At 39.3% G+C, this 19,912-nt stretch overlaps 1 protein-coding gene across 1 annotated transcript in view; it reads right to left on the bottom strand.

The window, feature by feature from the left end:
* Nucleotides 1-1,079: 1,079 nt before the first annotated feature.
* HAT1 (histone acetyltransferase 1) overlaps nucleotides 1,080-19,912 on the bottom strand; it is a 65,176-nt gene continuing 46,343 nt past the window's right edge. Inside the window, exons 9-11 of the mRNA XM_006141478.3 lie at nucleotides 8,789-8,940; nucleotides 4,573-4,689; nucleotides 1,080-1,631 (exon numbers count right to left, since the gene is read on the bottom strand). Coding sequence (XP_006141540.1) covers nucleotides 1,464-1,631; nucleotides 4,573-4,689; nucleotides 8,789-8,940 — 437 coding nt within the window. The 3' untranslated portion in view covers nucleotides 1,080-1,463. The remainder of the gene's footprint in view (nucleotides 1,632-4,572; nucleotides 4,690-8,788; nucleotides 8,941-19,912) is intronic.

Below are 19,912 nucleotides of genomic sequence, written 5' to 3' on the forward strand. Positions count from 1 at the left end.
TGAACAGGTTTTACTGATGGAAAGTCAACCTAAGGACAAGACAGTGGTTGTCCAAGTTGGGATATTGCTCTAAGCATGAAACAAATTGGATTTTTAAAAAGTAAAGTTCAACTTACATTGTTTTTGATGTTATATGTAATACCTGACTTACCGGATACACACTATAAACATTTGAAGCTTTTATTTTTAGTAATTCTGTATCAAGCAATTTATAGTCTGCTTCATTAAGAATAAGACTAAATTAAGCAATTTATCATTGCTTTATCTTTTTACCTGTACTTCAGCATCTTGGTAGTCTTGTGGCATCTTGTGACAGATACGCATCTCATTTTACACAAGACATTTTAATAATGGTGTGTAAACTGGATATTTAAAACTGATTTCTATCTTTTTAGTTTTTTTCAATGTTTATGCTAACTTCTAAATTAGCTTCAATTAATATTTGATTCTAAACATTTAGGTTTTAGGTTGAATCTAGTCTCCCTTCTCTACCTTACCTATCTACTCCCAACAGTTAAGTTTATTTAAGGAAAAATAAACCAATATTAGGAACATTTCCTATTTAAAACAATTATACAGGAAAAATAAGATTACTTGGATGACCTTAAAGCAATGTTTCTAGAGCCAGCCCCACAGCCTCATATTTAAGGAAGGCTGGCCATAGTTCAAATCCTAACCCCAGCAGCTTAAAAAATACACTGGGCTTATGTGTACATGCCTCAAATTCCAATGGGATGAAAAAACAGAAGAGAAAGGATTGTGGCATGGCCATGCTCCTTTGGGGAGGTGCTTTTACCCGCTCTCTGATGAGTCCATGTGCCCCTGGCCAAAAAAAAAAAAAAAAAAAGATCTATCTATCTGTTCTAAAAGTTCAGGTGGTGTAATGGTTATGTCACTGGACTCCCACATGGCCAGCTGCAGTACAAGCCCCAGACCTGAGGGCTTAAAATTCATACCAGGTATGTATGTGTGCATGCATGCCCAAAATTCTAAGGAGAGAAGAAAAGGGATCATTCTGTGGCTACCCTCCTTGGGGGGTGATTTCTTGCTTTCTCTTTGGCGAATGCACACACCCTATAGCAAAAATTTCTCTTAAAAAATAAAAGTGAGAGAGGAAATATAAAAACATAAAATCTAAGATCTTAAACATGATTGAAAAAGTTTATCATCAGTATTTAAGAATCATATCATCACACATTAACATATCACAACTAAGCATTTATTATACTAGAAGCAATTGCAGTGGTATTTCAGAAGCTATTTTTTTAATGCAATAAATGCTCATAAACTCTAAATAGTATTTTAAAATATACAGTCTCTCCAAAAGAAAATATCCAACTAAAGATAGATAACTTTTAATGTAAGTAAAATGTTACAAGATTTTAAAATTAAAGTCATCATCAGATTTTTCACAGTACAATGTACAGAAATTTGCAAGTTTCCTGTACAGAGTAGGATAATCTTTACTCTTGAGCGAGTCGTTCAAGAACACGTCGGTAATCTTCCACTAGTTCCTGAAAGCTTTCTTCCAACTGTTCATGTTGCATGCTTATTTCTATTTGGTTCATCTGGTTTGTCAGTTCTTCTGGTCTGAGACATTTTCTCATTTTAGCAAGATCTCTCTGCTTTTTCTAAGCAACAAAGACAATTATCTGTTAGCTGAGGAAAGCAGATGTATTTCTTTATATTCTTAAAGTTTTAAGTATCCACTGTAAAATCATAGCAGTAGGAATATGCCCAAATTTGTCCCATACTTTGTTTTCTTAAGGAAGCTTAGACAATGCTAACCACAGGTTGAAACCCTTTCTAAAGAGAATAAATGGGAAGACGTGGTATTTGTGTCAAATGACGGCAGATACAGGCAAGTCCAGTGTGTAGCAGTAACAATGCTCTGCAACGTGAAGCCACGTCGGGAGGTGCCAGGTTCTCACTCTGAGGTCTCCCTTGTACATACCAAGCTCATGCACATGCCTGGCTGAGGTTGGCTATGGGGTATAGGGATCACAATATGAAGACCCTGTGGAAGTGCCTGTCTCTCATAAAAGAAATAAAACTACTTTTTTAATGGTAAATATAGATAGGTGACCATGCTTTCTAAAGCATGGTAAAGAACTATGATCAGTTATAAGCAACCTTTTTTTTCCCTTAATTTGCCAGAGGGCCAGTGTGCTTGCTGGAGACAGAGAGGGAGGGAAAGAAAGCACTTCCTATGGGGCATGGTCATGCTGCAATTTCCTCCCCATCTCTCCCTCCCCTCAGGATTTTGGGCATGCACACACACACACGCCCAGTGTTTTTCAAGCCACCAGGTCCAGGACTCAAAGCATGCAGTCAGCCATGACGGATCCAACTGCCTTAACCACTGTACCTAGCCCAGAGACTATTATAACTTATGACAATCTGTTACATGCAGATCGTGGTCCATAAAACAGAAAACCCACTCAACTGCTTAATGAAATAATAGTACTTGGAATTACTATGTACATCTATGTATGAATTCAAGATAAAATTATTTATAGTCATAAACAAATGGTTATTTTTATATTAAAATGTGATATACTTTAAAGAATTACAATGACAATGTGAAATATAGTTGCACTTCAAACTAACAAGATGCCATAAAGGAAAAGATGATTCAGAAACCAGTAGTGTGACCCAGATATTTAAAAGATTAGCTTCTATAAAGCAAAATCTGTAGCAGTTAAACCTGAGTTTTCTTTGAATTTACGTAGGTAAACCAGAGCTATGTACATTTGATATATTAATTATTCACTAGTTATTTATTTTCTTAATATTGAAAAGAGATTTGACTTGGTCATTTATGTTCCCAGGAATTGTGCTGTATAAGCCTACAGATATAGGGTATATACAGCAACCAGCTCAGCCACAGTGGTATATGTGGCTAAGATGATTACTAAGATAGTTACTCTGTGGCTGAGGCCACACGGAGGCCTGGGTTGGATTCTCTGTGACTCTTACAACAGGCCAGGCTCAGGGACATGCACCTGTAGCAATGGAAGACTAGGGTAGGAAGATCCTGACATGGCAACACCCTGTCTAAAACAATCAATCTCAGGCCAGCCTGTGGCATGTTGAATAAGGCAGCTAGATCCCACATGGCTGTTTGCATAGTTTGAGTCCTGGACCTGGCAGTTTGGAAAAGCACACTGGACAGGACCAGTAGATGGCATAATGGTTAAGGTGCTAGACTCCCACATGGCCGACTGTGGTTTGAGCCCTGGACTCAGCAGCCTGAAAATCATATCAGCGGTGTGTGCATGAGTGCCCAAAATCCCGAGAAAAGAATGGAGAAGGAATTGCAGCATGACCATCCCCACTGGGTGGTGATTTGTCACTTTCTGTCTCTCTGGGAAGTGTTTGTGCCCAATAGCAAAAATCTCTCTCTCTTAAAAAAGGAAAAAAAGCATTCTAGGTACCCATGCATGCACAGCCAACATCTGAAAAGAAGGGAAGAAAGGAGAAGGAATTGTGGTGTGACCATTCCCCACGCTTTCTTTCTCTCTTTCTCTCTGGTGAGCACATGTGCCCTCTGACCAATCAAAAAACACAACTCTCTCATATATGCAAACGTACAAAAATGTAGCAACTACATGTCAGGTGCTCCATAATTACTTGGTGGATTAATTTGAGTTAATTAATGAATAGTATCCCCAATCAGCTCATTACCCAGGTGCAATTAGGTAACAAATCTGCATTCACCCAAGTTGGCATTAACAATATAGTGTAACAATGGAGAAAAGATAAAATCAAATCTGGCCTAGGAGAGTTAACTTTCAACCTCCTTTGCATTAGCAGGAGGAAAAGTCCCACCTTCAATAGCACATGGGAGCCTAGGGTCAACTCCCAGTCTACCATATAAAGTCAGGCATGGTGGTATGTATCTGAAGTCCCAGCTACCAGGGAGGCTGAGGAGGAGGATCATGACATAATAAGACCGTGCCTAAAAAACCAGCATACCCACATGCACATATACAAGAAAATACTGGAGACAAAATAGTGGGGGGAAAAGGACAAGAAAATTAAAAAGTAAATAATGCTAAGTTACAATTTCAGTTATGGTAAAGAACAGAGGTAATAAAAACCAAAGTTGTTTTTAGGAAGAAGAGAGCAAAAGCAAAGAGAATATAGGTGATAAATGGGAAGGTGGCATGGTGGTTAATATACTGTACTCCCACATTGCTGGCCACAGTTCAAGTCTTGGACTTGGCAGCTTGCTTTCTCACTTTCCCTTTCTTCCTCTGATCAAATTGGATAAATGATGATAATAACAAATAAAAAAAAATTAAAAGATGCATATAAATGAAAGACCAGTTTAGTCTATTAATATAGACTACTTTTTATTTTATTACTTGTTTTTAAGTGAATGAAAAACATTTGTAGTTTATACTGGAAAATTATGAATCTGAATTTTTATAACTGGAAGAAGTTTCACCTGTGTGAATGTTAATTTGCAAAATGGTTTGAATGTCCCCATACACTGGCATTTGCTAGCTTTTCTTTTTGTTGTAAATAGTGACAAGAATACATGTTAAATACTCTTGAAAGTCCTACCTTATATGGGCTAATTAGTCTTCTTTTAATATCCAATCTATAGCTTCTGTATTGTTCAGCATCACTCATGTCAGTTACCAGTAATCGAAGAATTTCATAAACCCGCCTAGCGTGTTGCTAATAAATGAAACAAAAGAAACATGAGAACACTTTCAAATGAATGAATGGTACTTCTCTAAAGGAACACAAAATATACTTAGTAACCATAGATAAGAAATTATGTTAGACACCAGAGGAAAGGCAATAAAAGATGGTTATTTATTTATTTGTTTATTTTTGAGAGGTTTTTGCTATAGGGTGTGTGTGCTCGCCAGAACAAGAGAGAGACAGAGAGATAGAAAGCGAGAAATCTCCCCCCAGGGTAGATGGCCATGCTGCAATCCCTTCTCCTCCATTCTCCTCTTGGGATCTTGGGCACACACACACGCACCCAGCGTGAGTCCAAGCCACCAGGTCTGGGACTCGAACTGCAGTCAACTACACGGGAGTTCAGTGACATAGCCGTTACGCTAACTGCTGGTCCCTAAAAGATGGTCTTTATTCTTAAGGTGTGAGCAATCTCCTCGGTAACACAGATGTCTGGCATATAGTTAACTTAATGATGAAAATATTCAGAGGGTACTATGGTAGTACAGCATGGGAATGATAGAAGGAGGTGGTATCTAACCTGAGTTGAATTTTGAAGGGAGAGGAATATGCCCTCCTAGAAAGGAGGGCCTTGCATGTGTGTGTATGCACATGCACACCAAACAGAGCAGCTTGGTATTGTGGGAGCATATGTGTATGTGTGCCCAAGATTCCAGGAGAAGGGATTGTAGCATGGCTATCCCCCCCAGAGAGTGATTTTTCACTTTCCCTCTCACTATTTGTTTCTTTCTCTCTCTCCCCAGTGAGCATGTGTGCCCTATGACAGAAACCTTAAATTAAAAGAAAAAAATGAAGCTATTAAATCAGGGGCCAGAAAGTGGCACAAAGTTTACGTCAGCTGGCTCCCACAAGGTTGACTGCATTGTTTGAGTCCCAAACGTAGTGGTGTGAAAATTGCCAGGTTGAGGCCAGCAAGTGGCATGGTGGTTGGGATGCTGGACTTCTCCATGGCCAGCCACAGTTTTTCTATTTCATTTCACTTATATATTTAATTGGGCAGGGAGGTAGACTATGGAGAGGTTAGAAAGATGATATTTGAACTTTTTGGAAGTGGCAACCTTAGTTGAGTCTAAAAAAATTGAATACTATCTGGCTAGGCCAATGAGGCTGTAGGGAATAACCAGATAAGAGGAACAGCATATATAACTGGACACAGAAGGGAGAAAAGATGTGGCAGAGTTGAGAAATAGGAAGGGGATCAGTACAGTGTAGCTAGACCACGCAGGAAAGTGGTAGGAAGAGGAAGTTTAGTAAGGTAACTAAGCAGGGTCAGGATTAAGGGTTCTATGTGCCTTTAGATGTCTGAATTCCTTTTTAAAAATAAAGGGGGGAGGGGCGGCAGGTGGAGTGGTGGTTAAGGGCGCTGGACTCCCACATGGCTAACTGTGGTTCAAGTCCTGGACCTGGTGGCTTGCTTTCTCACTTTCTTTCTTGCTCCTCTCTCTCACTCTGTCCCTCTCTGATCGAATTTAAATAAATAAATAAAAATTAAAAATAAAGGGGGGGGGGAATAAATGTGTTCCTTTCTTTCTTTTTTTTTAAATTTGCTATAGGGTGCTCACACTTGCCAGAGGACGGGGTGGGGGGATGGGGTAAAGTAAGAAAGCACCCCAGGGGGATGACCATGCCACAGCGCCTTCTCTTCCATTCTCCTCTCGGGATTTTGGGCATGCACACACATGTGCCCAGTGTGTTTTTTAAGCCATGAGGTCTGGCACTCGAACTGTGCAATCGGCCTTGTGGGATCCAGCCACCTTAACCACCATGCCACCAGCATCCCTTTTCTTTCAAAAGCTACACTAGTAAATACTTTCTCATTAATAAATACAGGTTTAATACAGTCTAGTGATAGACATTACTTTTTTAAATAATTATTTTATTTAACTTTGACCAGAGAGGGACAGAAAGAAAGTGAGAAAGCAATCCACCAGGTCCAGGACTCGAACCATGGTTGGCCATTTGGGAGTCCAGCACCTTTAACCACCATGCTGCCTGCTGGCCTGGATATAAATTACTTCTAAATTTTATCTTAAAACCAGGAAACCACTAAAGTGTTTGACTGTAAAAAATTTTAGATAAGTTTCAGTTCCAACTGAGTTATTTGTTGAAGGTGACCAGCAACCTTTTGCTTACATAGATTTGGTGCTTAGAGGCAAAGTCTGTACTGAAGATTTAGATATAATTTCCCAGGTGGAATTAGTATTGTTGAATGAGAAGAAATGAAGTCTGGATAAATAACTTTGGGAAAGAGCTAAGGAACGAGTGCCGAGCCAGTCCTGTAGCACAGTGGTTAAGGCAGCTGAATCCCACATGGCTTAAAGTGCAGTTCAAGTCCCAGATCTAGTGACTTGAAAAGCACGTTGGGTGCGAGTGCACACATGCCCAAAATCCTGAGAACAGAGTGGAGGAGAAGGGATTGCAGTGTGGCTATCCTCCCAGGGGGTAATTCCTCACTTTCCTTTTCTTTCTCAGTGAGTATAGGTACCCCACAGCAAAACAAAAACAAAACACAAAAGAGAGGGAAAAAAATAAAAGAATAGAAGCTACTAAAAGTATCCCAAAAAAGATGATCATAGTAGGAAAAAGCCAGAACTATAGTGCCTTGAAGCCAAGGGAGGGGCGGTTAATAGTGTCAAACACCAGTCCTCATTCCTGTAATACCTTTCATTCTACATATTTTCTTAATCCAAATCCTATTCATTCTTCAAGGTTTAGATCAGCCATCCTTCCTAAGAAATACCGATTCTTTTGCTTGCATAAATGTAATAAACTCCCTTCTCCCATATTATTTTTTCTGTAAGTATCTTAAGATATTTACAATTTTAGGGACCAGCAATTAGCGTAATGGCTATGTCACTGGACTCCCATGTAGTCGACCACAGTTCGAGTCCTGGACCCGGTGGCTTAAACTCATGCCGGGCGCGTGTGCGTACATGCCCAAAATCCCGAGAGGAGAATGGAGGAGAAGGGATTGCAGCATGGCTATCCCCCTTGGGGAGTGATTTCTCACCTTCTGTCTCTGTCTCTCTGTCTGTTTGGCAAGCGCATGCGCCCTGTAGCAAAAACCTCTCCAAAAAAAATATTTACAATTTTAGAATTTAAACAAATACACAGAAGTATGTAAAATGGAAGTTATATGCTTTAACTCCAACCCCTATCAATACATTCTCCAGGGATATAACTATGGTTTAATTTTTATTTTTTTTTTAAGTTTTTGCTATAGGGCTTGTCCCTCTCCCAGCAGAGAGACAGGGGTGAGAGATTGGGGAAGGAAGAGAGAGAAAGTGTGAAGTTACTCTTTAGTGGGGGATGACCACACTGCAATCCCTTCTCCTCCATGGTGTTCTTGAGACTTGGAGCATACATGCACATGTACCCACTGTGATCTTCAAGCTGCCAGGTCCAGAACTCGAACCGTAGTATCAGCTATGTGGGATCTAGCAACTTTAACCTCCATGCCATCTGCTGGCACAGTATAAACTTTTTTTGAGAGGTTTTTGCTATAGGGCGCATGCGCTCACCAGAAAGACAGAGACAGACAGAGAGAGAGAATGTGAGAAATCATCCCCCGGGGGGATGGCCACACCGCAATCCCTTCTCCTCCATACTCCTCTCGGGATCTTGGGCATGCATGCACACGTGCCCAGCATGAGTTTAAGCCACCAGGTCAGAAACTCAAACCACGGTCAACTACATGGGACTTCAGCAACAGAGCCATTATGCCAACTGCTGGCCCCTTAAATATTTTTTTAAAAAAGCGAAAATATAAAATCCCACTGTCCATCTTTGTTCTGCTTGTTATACTTAATATATAACCATAAAGTCTATTATCTTCTTATTCTATTAATAAAGAAATTGAGGTACAAGGCGGTAAACTTAGGTAAACTGCCCTAAGCCACAAGTAAGTGATGGAGCTAGATTGAATCCAACCTTCCTTCATAAGAGTATATGCTCTTAACCACTGCTATCACTCCCATGCATGTATTCTTACTATATTTAACTCTGTTTTAAAGTATGTACTTAAAAAAATCTCAAAATTTAACTGTTTTCTCCCCTACAGTGCAATTACCTTATTTATTTTGAACTTCTGCTGTGCCTCTATTGCCATAGCTTCACTGAATCCTTGCATTAATTTTTCCCGGGAAAAACAGGGCAAATCTTGACAAAGCTTCACAAGTACAAAGTCTCTTAACTTCACATAACTCTTGGATGGATCTTCCGCTGAAGAAATGAAGCAAAATAACATTCCCTTACTCAACATTATTTATCATCTGTGATCTCAATATACATATATTAGGCTAGAAAGGCAAATATTCTTAAAAGAAAATTATATACTCAAAAAAATCACAGTGTGAAAGGATCATTCCTAATAAAACAAACAATTATCTTTGCCAAATAAAACTGTACATCCAATCCTCTACCATTTATATTACTGAGAAATGGAGGCATTTATATCATTATGAAATGGAGCTATCCATTTTAAATATAAACTTTTTGAGTGGTATGTATCACATGAATCATTTGTCTGTTACTGTCAAAGTGCACTTACACTCACCAGAGAGAGAGAGAGTAAGGAGAAAGCAGCACTCAATAGGGTCTGGTCATGCTACAATCCCGTCTCAATTTCTCTATCCATCATGATTTGGTGAAAGCACACGCATGCACATACACACGGTATACTTTTCAAGCTACCAGGGCTGGAATTTAAACTACACTCTGGCTCCCTTAACCAGTAGGCAATAGAGCCAGCCCTAGTCATTTTTTTTTTTAATTTATTTACATTCATTCACTGTACATCATTACAGCAAACAAAATGAGATTTTCCATCCAGAATACACTGTATATTGGCTCAATCAAGCACATCAACATACGTGTTATCGTCAACAAATAATTTTCTATTTCTTGTTTCCTGTGTATTTTGCTTTTTTTCCCATCCTTGATTCCCTATCTTTCACCCCCTGCCATCTCCCACCCTCCTCCTACACTGTCTCTAGTATCCACGATTGCTTTCTATGCCCTCCCCCCATTTTATTGATTCACTAAAGATCTGAATTAAATAAGTCCATTAGCTAGCACAGCTGACACAAACCTACACATGTATCCTAGTCTGACCCTAGGCATAAACCCCGGTGAGTAGAATGAACATACTATAAAGTAGCACCTAGCTGGGGCTATATAGCTTATTGCAGTCATCAAATAGGTATTTTTAATGCCTTTTTGTTTTTCATTTCAAGAAAAACAGTTTTAGGGTTTTTTTCCCCATGAAAAATTTTTTTTAAATTAATTTACACTCATTCCCTAAGCATCATCACAGCACACAAAATGTGATTTCCCATCCAGAATATACTGCATAGTAGCTTAACCATACATGTTATCGTCAATAATTTTTCATTTCTAGTTTCATATATAGTTATACACACACATATATAGTATATATGTATATGTGTATATACATACATATGTGTATATATACATGCATATGTACATATATACACACACACATGCAGATATTTTTTTACCCCTATTTCTGACCCTCTGCCCTTTCCCACCCACTTCTCCCACTATCTCTTTTCCCCCCACATCTTATTGATCACATAATTTCTTAAATAATCTAACTACTTTCAATACCAAGTTCAGCTGATAATTTCAAGAAAAGCAGTTTTAACTTTAATAAATCAAAATGCTAAGGAACTTTGCTTAAAACTTAAAGCCAGGAAACAAGTTAGGATTCTGTTCAAATAGTAGGTACATGAACCTATCGACAGCTCAAGATAGGACAAAAAAATCCTTAAAAAGAGACAACAAAGCCTAGAAGAAAATCAGCAATGTTTTAGCCAAAAGTCATAAAATGCTCTTTCAACAGTTCAGTTTCCTGTACTTAATCTATCTTCTGTTGTGGTTCAATCTGCCTAATTAAATTCTGGGAAATAATATTCAACTCCAGATTTGTCCCTATGATTAAGTTGGCCATTTTCTTAGTTTTTGAACTTGTATTTCTGTGTGTTTGTATTTAATTTTCCTGATATATCACTCCTTTGAGAACTTCTTGGAGATCTGGTCTGGTGCTGGTAAATTCTTTCACGTTTTGTTTATCTGAGAATGTTCTTGTCTTTTCCTCCCATATGAAGGATAATCTTGCCGGGTACAGTATTCTTGATTGAAATTGCTTTTTCCTTAACACTTTGAATATATCTTCCCATTCTTTCCTTGGGCACATTGTTTCCTATGAGAGGTCTGCTGTTAGCCTAATGGGATATCTTTTGTAGGTAACTTGCCATTTATCTCTTGCCAATCTTAGTATCTTGTCTTTGTGACTTTGGTCAATCTGGCTATAATGTGTCTTGAAGAAGATCTTCTTGGGTTGATTCTATTAGGGGTCCTTTGTATTTCTTGGGTCTGAGTGTTTGAATGCCTCTCTAGATTGGGAAAGTTTTCTTCCAGGATTTCATGGACTAAATTATCAATGCCCTTATTAGTTTCTTTACCTTCTGGGATACCAGTTATCCAGATGTTTGGGTGCTTAACGGTATCTAGTATTTCTCATGTAGTATTCTGATTTGTTTTGGTATTTTTTCTAGGTCAGAGGTTTTGTCTTCAATATCCGAGTTTTGATCTTCTGCATGGACTAATCTGCTTTTAATACTTTCAAGGGAGGTTTTGGTTTCCTGTATTGCAGCCTTCATCTCTAACAGCTCCATTTGATTCTTTTTTATGGTGTGTATTTTCTCTTTCAGATCGATCATGCAAGAACTTCCTCACCTTCTGGAACTCATTGTCTCTTTTCTCCTGCATCTTCTGGAGTTCATTGTCTCTCAGCTTTTGCATCTCATTTAGTTTTGTCACTATGAATATTCTGAATTCTTTTTTCTTTTCTTTGAGAGGTTTTTGCTATAGGACGCATGCGCTTGCCAGAAAGACAGAGAGAGACAGAGAGAAAGAAAGCGAAAAATCACCCCCCCTTTGAGGAATGGTATTTTCTTGCTTTCCCATATTTCTTGTGGTCCTGCAGTGATTTCTAGTCATCTGATGGATGATGTCTTTTTCCCTAAACTTGAAGTTCAATCTGAATGTTCAGGGGTGTGCAGAAAGAGGTGATCTGGAATCTCTTTGCCATTCCGTTTTGACCCCACTCAAATTTGTGGGCTGGAGGCTGAATTATCAGTAGAAGATCTTCATTTCCCTTTATTCCCTGAAATCATTAGTTCTCAGAGCCATGGAGGAATCTTCTTCTTGCCCTAGTCAATTGTTAAAAAAAAGGGTGCCAATATGGGGGGCTGGCAGGTGGCATGGTGGTTAAGGTGCTGGATTCCCAGACCTGGCAGCTTGCTTTCTCACCTTCGCTCTCTCTGTCTTGCTGGTCAAATTAAAAAGCAATGATGATGATTTTTTTTTTTTTTTCAGTTAAAAAAAAAAAAGGAAAAAAAAAAGAAAAAAAAAGGGCACCAAGACAACTAAGTAGGGGAGAGAAAGTCAACAAATGGTGTTTCAACAACGAACTCCACAAGCAAAAGAATAAAGCTGGATTCTCATTACTTCATAACATATACAAATATTAACTTAAGGGCCAGCAGGTGGCATGGTGGTTAAGACAGTGGATTTCCATATGGACACTGACAATGGTTCAAGTCCTGGACCTAGCAGCTTGAAAATCACACCAGGCCTGTGTGTGTGCACCCAAATCCAGAGAGGAAAATGGAGGAGAGGAGATTATGGCATGGCCATCTCCACTTGGGGTGATTTCTCACTTTCCCTCTCTGTCTCTATCTCTTTCCAGTGAGTGCATGCACCCTATGGTAAAAATCTAAATTAAAAAAAAAAAAATCATAGACCTAAATGTAAAAGGTAAAACTATATAACTCTTAATAGATAATGTATGAGTAACTCTTCATGATTTTTGGCTAGGCAACAGTTTCTTAGATAAAGAGATCAAAAACACAGGCCACAAAAGAAAGAACTGATAAATTGGGCTATACTGAAATTTAAAACTTTTGTGCTTCAAAGGACACGAATAAGAAAATGAAAAGACAGGGGCCAGCAGGTGACGTGGTGCTTAAGGTGCTGGACACTTCAACATGTTCAACCATGGTTCAAGTCCTGGACCTGGTAGCTTCCTTTCCCTCCCTCCCTCCCTCTCCCTCTCATCAAATTAAAATAAATCAATGAATAAATAAAATTAAATAATTCTAAAAAAAATTTTAAAAAGAAAATGAAAAGACAACTCAGAGACTAAGAGAAAACATTTGTCTATCATAAATCTAGTAAGAGACTTGTATCCAGAATATAAAATCTTAGACAATTCTGAGAAAAACACAAATATAATCCAACTTTAAAAATACGTAAAGGATCTAAATAGACATTTCTTTTGAAATCATATAAATAGCAGGGACCAGCAGTTGGTGTAATGGCTATGTCACTGGACTCCCATGTAGTCATCTGCAGTTCAAGTCCTGGACCGGTGGCTTAAACTCACGCTAGGCATGTGTACGTGCATGCCCAGGATCCTGAGAGGAGCAGGGATTGTGGTGTGGCCATCCCCCCAGGGGGTCAGTTCCCGCTTTCTGCCTCTTTCTTTCTGGTGAGCACACGCGCCCTGTAACAAAAACCTCTCCAAAAAAAAGGAAATCATATAAATGGTCAGTAAGCACATGTGAAGATGCAAAATATCACTAGCTTAAGAAAAGTGCAAATCAAAATCACAAGATGCCATTCTGTATACATAAGGATGGCTAAATTTAAGAAAAAAAGTATTGATGAAGATGTGGAAGAACTGAATATACCAGTGGAAATGTAAATTTTGAAGCACAGTCTTCGGGTTCCAAAAATGGCTAAAAACAGTTATTAGGAGACCAGCAGGTGATGTGGCAGTTAAGGCACTGGACTCCCACATGGCCGTGTAAGGTTTGTTAATGACATACAATAAAGCTGGGGTTTGGGGGTAGGGGGAAATAAGGCTGGCCCCATAGTGTAGTGGTTTAGTGCTGGCAGTTGGGATCCAGATCCCACATGCCTACCTGCAGTTCAAATCTCAGCCCTGGCAATTTGAAAGCACACTGGGCACATGTATGTGTGTACCCCAAGTCCTGACAGGATGTAGATATAAAGAAAAAAGGATTGCCATATGACCCCACGTTGGGGATTCTCATTCTTTCTCTCTGGTAAGTGTACATACCCTTTAGCAGCTAAAAAAAAAAATACAGATGGTTTTAAAATGACTAAGATAAGGATAACATCTTTTGATTCCATAACATACATTCATTCATTCAGCCCATATATACTGAACTCCTTTTTATTCTGTGTAGCACTTAGGTGCTAACGTGGATATTAAATAATTATCATCAGACTATGCCTTTGAAGTAGTTAAGAACTGAAATTTGTCATTACATCACTTTAAATAAAATTATGACCTATTAAGAATGATGAGATCGGGCTTAAAGTGCTTAAGGCACATGGTCAGCTGTGTGGTGGTTTTGAATCCTGAACCCAGCTTGGAAAATACACTGAGTACATGTGCACACTTATTCAAAATCCCCCAAAGGAAAAATGGAGGAGAAAGGACTGTGATGTGATCCTTGGTGCTTTCTTCTCCTTCCTCTCTAGCAAATGCAAATTTTAAAAAATTAAAATAAAAAAAAAAGAGGTTGTTGACTGGACTCTTAAAAATCCAACTATAAGCTATCTACAAGAGAAACACGTTAGATTAAAAAATGGATAGGTTAAAAGTCTAACAATGTGAAGAGATATACTATGCAAACAATATGAAAGCAGGAGCAGTTAATATTAATACCAGGTAAAATATAGAATTTAAGGCAAAAATATCACAAGAGAGAAAAGGGCACATTTTATAATGAAAAGTTAATTCATCAGGAAGATTACAATTATAAATATATATAGTTGACAGAATCCCCAAAATCCTGACAGAATTAAGAGAAACAGGCAATTTGATAAAAATAGAAATTCCACTACTATGCTCTCAAAAACGACAGAACTAGAATGAACATCAGCAATGCTATAGAAAACTTAAATAATAATGTCAACCAACTTGACCTGATATTTACAGAACATTCCATCCAACAACAACAAAATATACATTCTTTTCACATGGGACATTCTACAGGATAGACCATGTAGTCTAGGCAAGGGATCAACAAACCATGATCTATGGGTCAATCTTGTCCAGGGCCAGTTTTTTTGTATGGAGTTTGAACTAAGAATGGTTTCTAAAGAGTTGTAAACAAAACAAACCACACTAAAAATATGTAACAGAGGGACCAGCAGATGGCAAAATGGTTACATCACTGGACTCCAACATAACCAACGCATTTCAAGTCCAGGACCTGGTAGCTTAAAACTCATGCCAGGCGTATATGCGTGATTGCCCAAGATCCCAAGAGGAGAATAGAGGAGAAGGGATTGTGACATGGCCATCCCCTCAGCAGGTGTTTTCTTGCTTTCTGTTTCTTGGGCAAGCACATGCCCCATAGCAAAAATCTCTAAAAAAAAAAAAAAAAAAAAAAAAAAGGCAACAGAGACTGTATGTGGCTTGGAAAGCATTAAAGACATAAAGTATTATCTGGCTCTTTTTGTTTGTTTAAGGTTTTTGCTATAGGTAGCGTGCACTAGCCAAAAACAGAGAGGGAAAGCAAGAAATCACCTCTGAGTGGAGATAGCCACACCACAATCCCTTCTCTTCTCCCGGAATGATTTTTCAAGTCACTGGGTCCAATACTCTAACCATGGCCAGCTATGTGGGAGTCCAGTGCTTTAACCACACCACCTGCTGGTCCCACTAGCTCTTCTTTTTTTTTCCCCTGGAGAGGTTTTTGCTACAGAGAGCGTGGGCTCGCCAGAAAGACAGAGGCAGAGAGACAGAAAGCGAGAAATCACCCCCTATGGGGATGGCCACACTGCAATCCCTTCTCCTCCATTATCCCCTTGGGATGTTGGGCACGTGTGCACACGCACACACACACACACACACGCACACACCCGGTGTGAGTTTAAGCCACTGGGTCTGGGACTCGAACCACGGTCAACTACATGGGAGTCTGGCGACATAGCCATTCCACAAACTGCTGGTCCCCCAGTAGCTCTTTAAAGCAAAAGTTTGGTGACTCTTAAGCCTGGCATAAGACAAAACTCAATAAATTAAATCATACAAAATAGGTTCTCTAACATCAATGGAATTACATTGGAAATTAACAACAGAAGCACATTTGTGAATCCACAAATATTTGGAAATCAACACACTTCTTTGTTTTGGGGAAGGGTTTGTTTTGTTTTGTTTTGTTTTTTCCTCTAGGGTGCATATGCTTGTTAAAGAGAGAAAGACAGAAAGTGAGAAATCACCCCCAGAAGGGATGGCCGTGCCACAATCTCTTCTCCTCCATTCTCTTCTTGGGAGTTTAGGTACGCACACACACAAGAACCTGGTGTGAGTTTCAAGCAGCTGGGTCTAGGACTCAAACTGTGGTCAACCACGTGGGAGTCCATGCCTTGACCACTGTGGTACTTGCTTGCCCTCCCTTTTTGAAAACTTTTGCTATAGAGCATGTGCATTCATCAGAGAGAGAGAAAGTGAGAAATCATCTCCTGAGGTGGATGGCCCTATTCTAACCCCCCTTCTTCAGTTCTTTTCTGGGGATTTTGGGAACAAAGCCACAGATACCCAGTGTACTTTTCTTTCTTTATAACAAATTCAATGATTTAAATGAAATGGACAGACTTTAAAAAGACATGATTATCAAAATGGCTCAGTTAGTAAGAGACTCTCTGATGGCCACACCCCAAGCCCATCTCTTCCAGTCTTCTCTCAAGATTTTGGGCATGGGAACCAGCAGTTAGTGTAATGGCTATGTCGCTGGACTCCCACGTAGTTGACCACGGTTCGTGTCCCGGACCCACCTGCTGGCCCTGTGTATGATAAATTTTATCTAACATTTAAAGAATAATAACAATTCTTCACAAATTATTCCAGAAAATAAATGAAAGACTTCTCAGTTCATTCTGTGAGGCCAAAATAACCCTGATAGCAAGAACTCAAAGACAAAAACTACAAATCAATGTCCTTCATGAATATAGATGCAAATATCTTCAACAAAATAGTAATATAGTAATATACAAAATAAATTATAAACCAGGAGCAAATGAGACATCAGAAATAGAAGGTTGTTTAATATTAAAAAAAAATCAATGTAACAAACAAACAGCATACATTTAAAAGACATGATCATCTCAAAAGACACAGAAAAAAAGCATTTAACAAAATCCAACACCATGACAACAACTATTAGCAACCTAGGACTAGAAAGTACTTAATTTAATAATGGACAGCTCCAAAAACCTTAGAGCTAACATTATCTATAATAGTAAAAGATGAAATGTTTTCCCTCTAAGACTGGAAGCAAGACACAGGTCTGTTTTAACCATTTCTGCTGTGTTGAAAGTACTCAGCTATGCAATCAGACAAGAAGTAAAATGCATTTGGATATAGTCTTTTCTTGCTGAAAATGTGATCTTTTAAGTAGAAAATTCCATCCAAGGGACTAGCGGATAGTGTGATGGTTATGTTGCTGGACTCCCACATGGCCCACCAGTTTGAGCCCTGGACCTAGCAGCTTGACAATCACACCAGCCATGTGTGCATGCTTGCCTAAAATCCTGAGAAGAGAACTGAAAAGGGACTGTGGTGTGGCCATTCCACCCCATGGGGGAGGTTATCTCTCACTTTCTGTCTCTCTGTCTCCCTCTGGTGAGTATATGTACCCTGTAGCAAAAATCTCTCTTAAGAAAAAAGAAAATTCCATCCACAAACTACTATAAACTAATGAACAAGTTCAGCAAGGGTGCAGGATAGGAGTTCAATATGTAAAAACCAACTGTATTTCTTTCTTTCTTTTTTTTAAGAGAGATTTTTGTTATAAGGCATGTGCACTTGCCAGAGAGAGAGAAAGCATATCACACCCCAGGGGGATGGCCATGCTGCAATCCTTTCACCTCCATTCTCCTCTCAGGATTTTGGGCATGCACGCACAAGTGCCTGGCATAAATTTTAGGCAGCCAAGTTCAGGACTTGAATCATGGTTGACTATGTGGGAGTCCAGTAACAACCATCTGTTGGTTCCTCTTTTTTAACATTTATTTAATTTGTTTAAATATTTAAGAGGGATGCCCATATTATAATCCCTTCTCCATTCTCCTCCTGGAAACTTGGGCATGCACACATGTCCAGCCTGAGTTTCAAGCTACTGGGTCTGGAACTTGAACCGTAATCAGCCATGTGGGAGTCTAGTGATGTAACCACTACACCATCTGCTGGCAAAACATACTGTATTACACACACTAAAATAATCAACACCTCAGAAATGGAATTTCAACATCCCATTTACAACAGCATTACAAATAAATATTTACAAATTAATTTAACAAAAGCCAAGACTTGTACACTTTCTACAGCACTGATAAGAGAAATTTTTAGAAGACCTAAATAAATGAAGACATATCATGTTAAGAGATTCAGGCCCATCATGGTGGCACAGTGATAATACAATGCTCTACAAGGCTGAGGCCATACAGGAAGGTCTTAGGTTCATATCTCAGGGTCTCCCTGTGCATGCGGGGTACATGTAGGTGCCTATGATACTGGCTGGCTGAGGCTGAAAGCAAGATCATGGGATGAAGATCCTCTTGGGCATGCTTGTCTCTCTGTCTCTCCCTCTCTCATGGAAGACATTAAAAGTAAATAAATAAAACACAAAATAAATAAAACACATGGCAATTATTTTCAAATTTATTACAGATTCAGTGCTATCCTTATTAAAACTCAAAAGACTTTATTTACTGTTTTTTAGAAATTGGCGAGCTAATCCTAAAATTTTGGGCACCTTATAGAACCAAAACAATTTTGAAAAAGTACAAAGGTATTTTTAATTTCAAAACTCAATATAAGGTTAAGATGCTGCTGCTGACAAGAGCTTCTATGCCTAAAGGAAGGAAAAGGGAGAGGCTACAAAGACTGGGCAAGACTACAAATGCCCCAAGGAAACAGATGGTCAGCTCCAAGCAGAAGGCCAGAAAAGAAGAGGAGCAAGTAAGAAGGGAGATGGGGCAGCAGGTTACCACCCCGCCAAAGAAATCCCTAGCCTGCGACAAAAGTAAGAATGTAGATGACAGTCAATAAAAGTACAAAGGCACCGAAGGCCTCATCAACACTGAGAACCCTAACAAGGTGGCACAGTCATGCAGAAAGATCACAGAATGGGACCTGGACAAACCAAAGGAGCTTTCAAAAAGCGAACGAGAAGACACTGAGACAAGAAAGCAAAGAGCATTACATGAAACTGCATTTAGCTGGGAAGACAAAGCAGGCCAAAGGCAACCTTACTGGGCTGGTGATTAGATAGAAACAGGGAGAAGGCCACCAGAAGGAAAGAAGAGAGACACAACTTGTCAGGAGAGTGAATGCCAAGACCTCTGCTGTGTCTTGCCCACCCTGTGTCCTGGTGCCAATGGACCAGCCCTTCACAGCTACCACCCTTCATGGCCTGGGGTGGGTCTCCTTTACATTTTGGCACAGAAATTCTTTGGGGAAAAGATGAGGGTGCTAGGGGGAGGGGAACCTACTATCTTTGAGATTAAGAAAAAAATACAAGCAGCATTTTATATGGTGTTATTTGAATGTTGTTTTTAGAATTCAGAACCCTTCTTTGGGAGGGATGCCTGAGATGAGGTAAAAAGAGCTCTCATTTATCTGATAGATTGCACATTAGGAGACGTTTGTGCCAGGATTCACCTGCTGGTAAGTTTGTGACATCCAGCCTCAGTCTATGTTGCTTGGGTGCTCACTTAGAAGACTACTCTCTGGGAACCTATACTCCTATGTCCCCGAGGCATATGGCTTGTCCCCAACCAGTCTACTCTGACAAGGCCTCCCATCTCTACGTTCCCTGCCCATTCCTACCCACATGACCAGGGCTTGTGCTCATTTTTAACCCCACCCATCAGTCATTTTAAGAATTCTCTATTCTGCGGCACCCAGGCAAAACATCCTCCACGAATTCAATTTGGCAGATTAAACCTGATGTTATCATTTAAATAATAACAACAATGAAAAGCTGAATAGAAAGCTATAGTAATCAAATCAAGATGGCATAGTACTGGCACAGGATAGACGTACAGATCATTAGAGTCCAGCAAT

The sequence above is a fragment of the Tupaia chinensis genome, unplaced genomic scaffold (genome assembly GCF_000334495.1).
Source record: "Tupaia chinensis unplaced genomic scaffold, TupChi_1.0 Scaffold000056_1, whole genome shotgun sequence".
Lineage (NCBI taxonomy): Eukaryota > Metazoa > Chordata > Mammalia > Scandentia > Tupaiidae > Tupaia > Tupaia belangeri.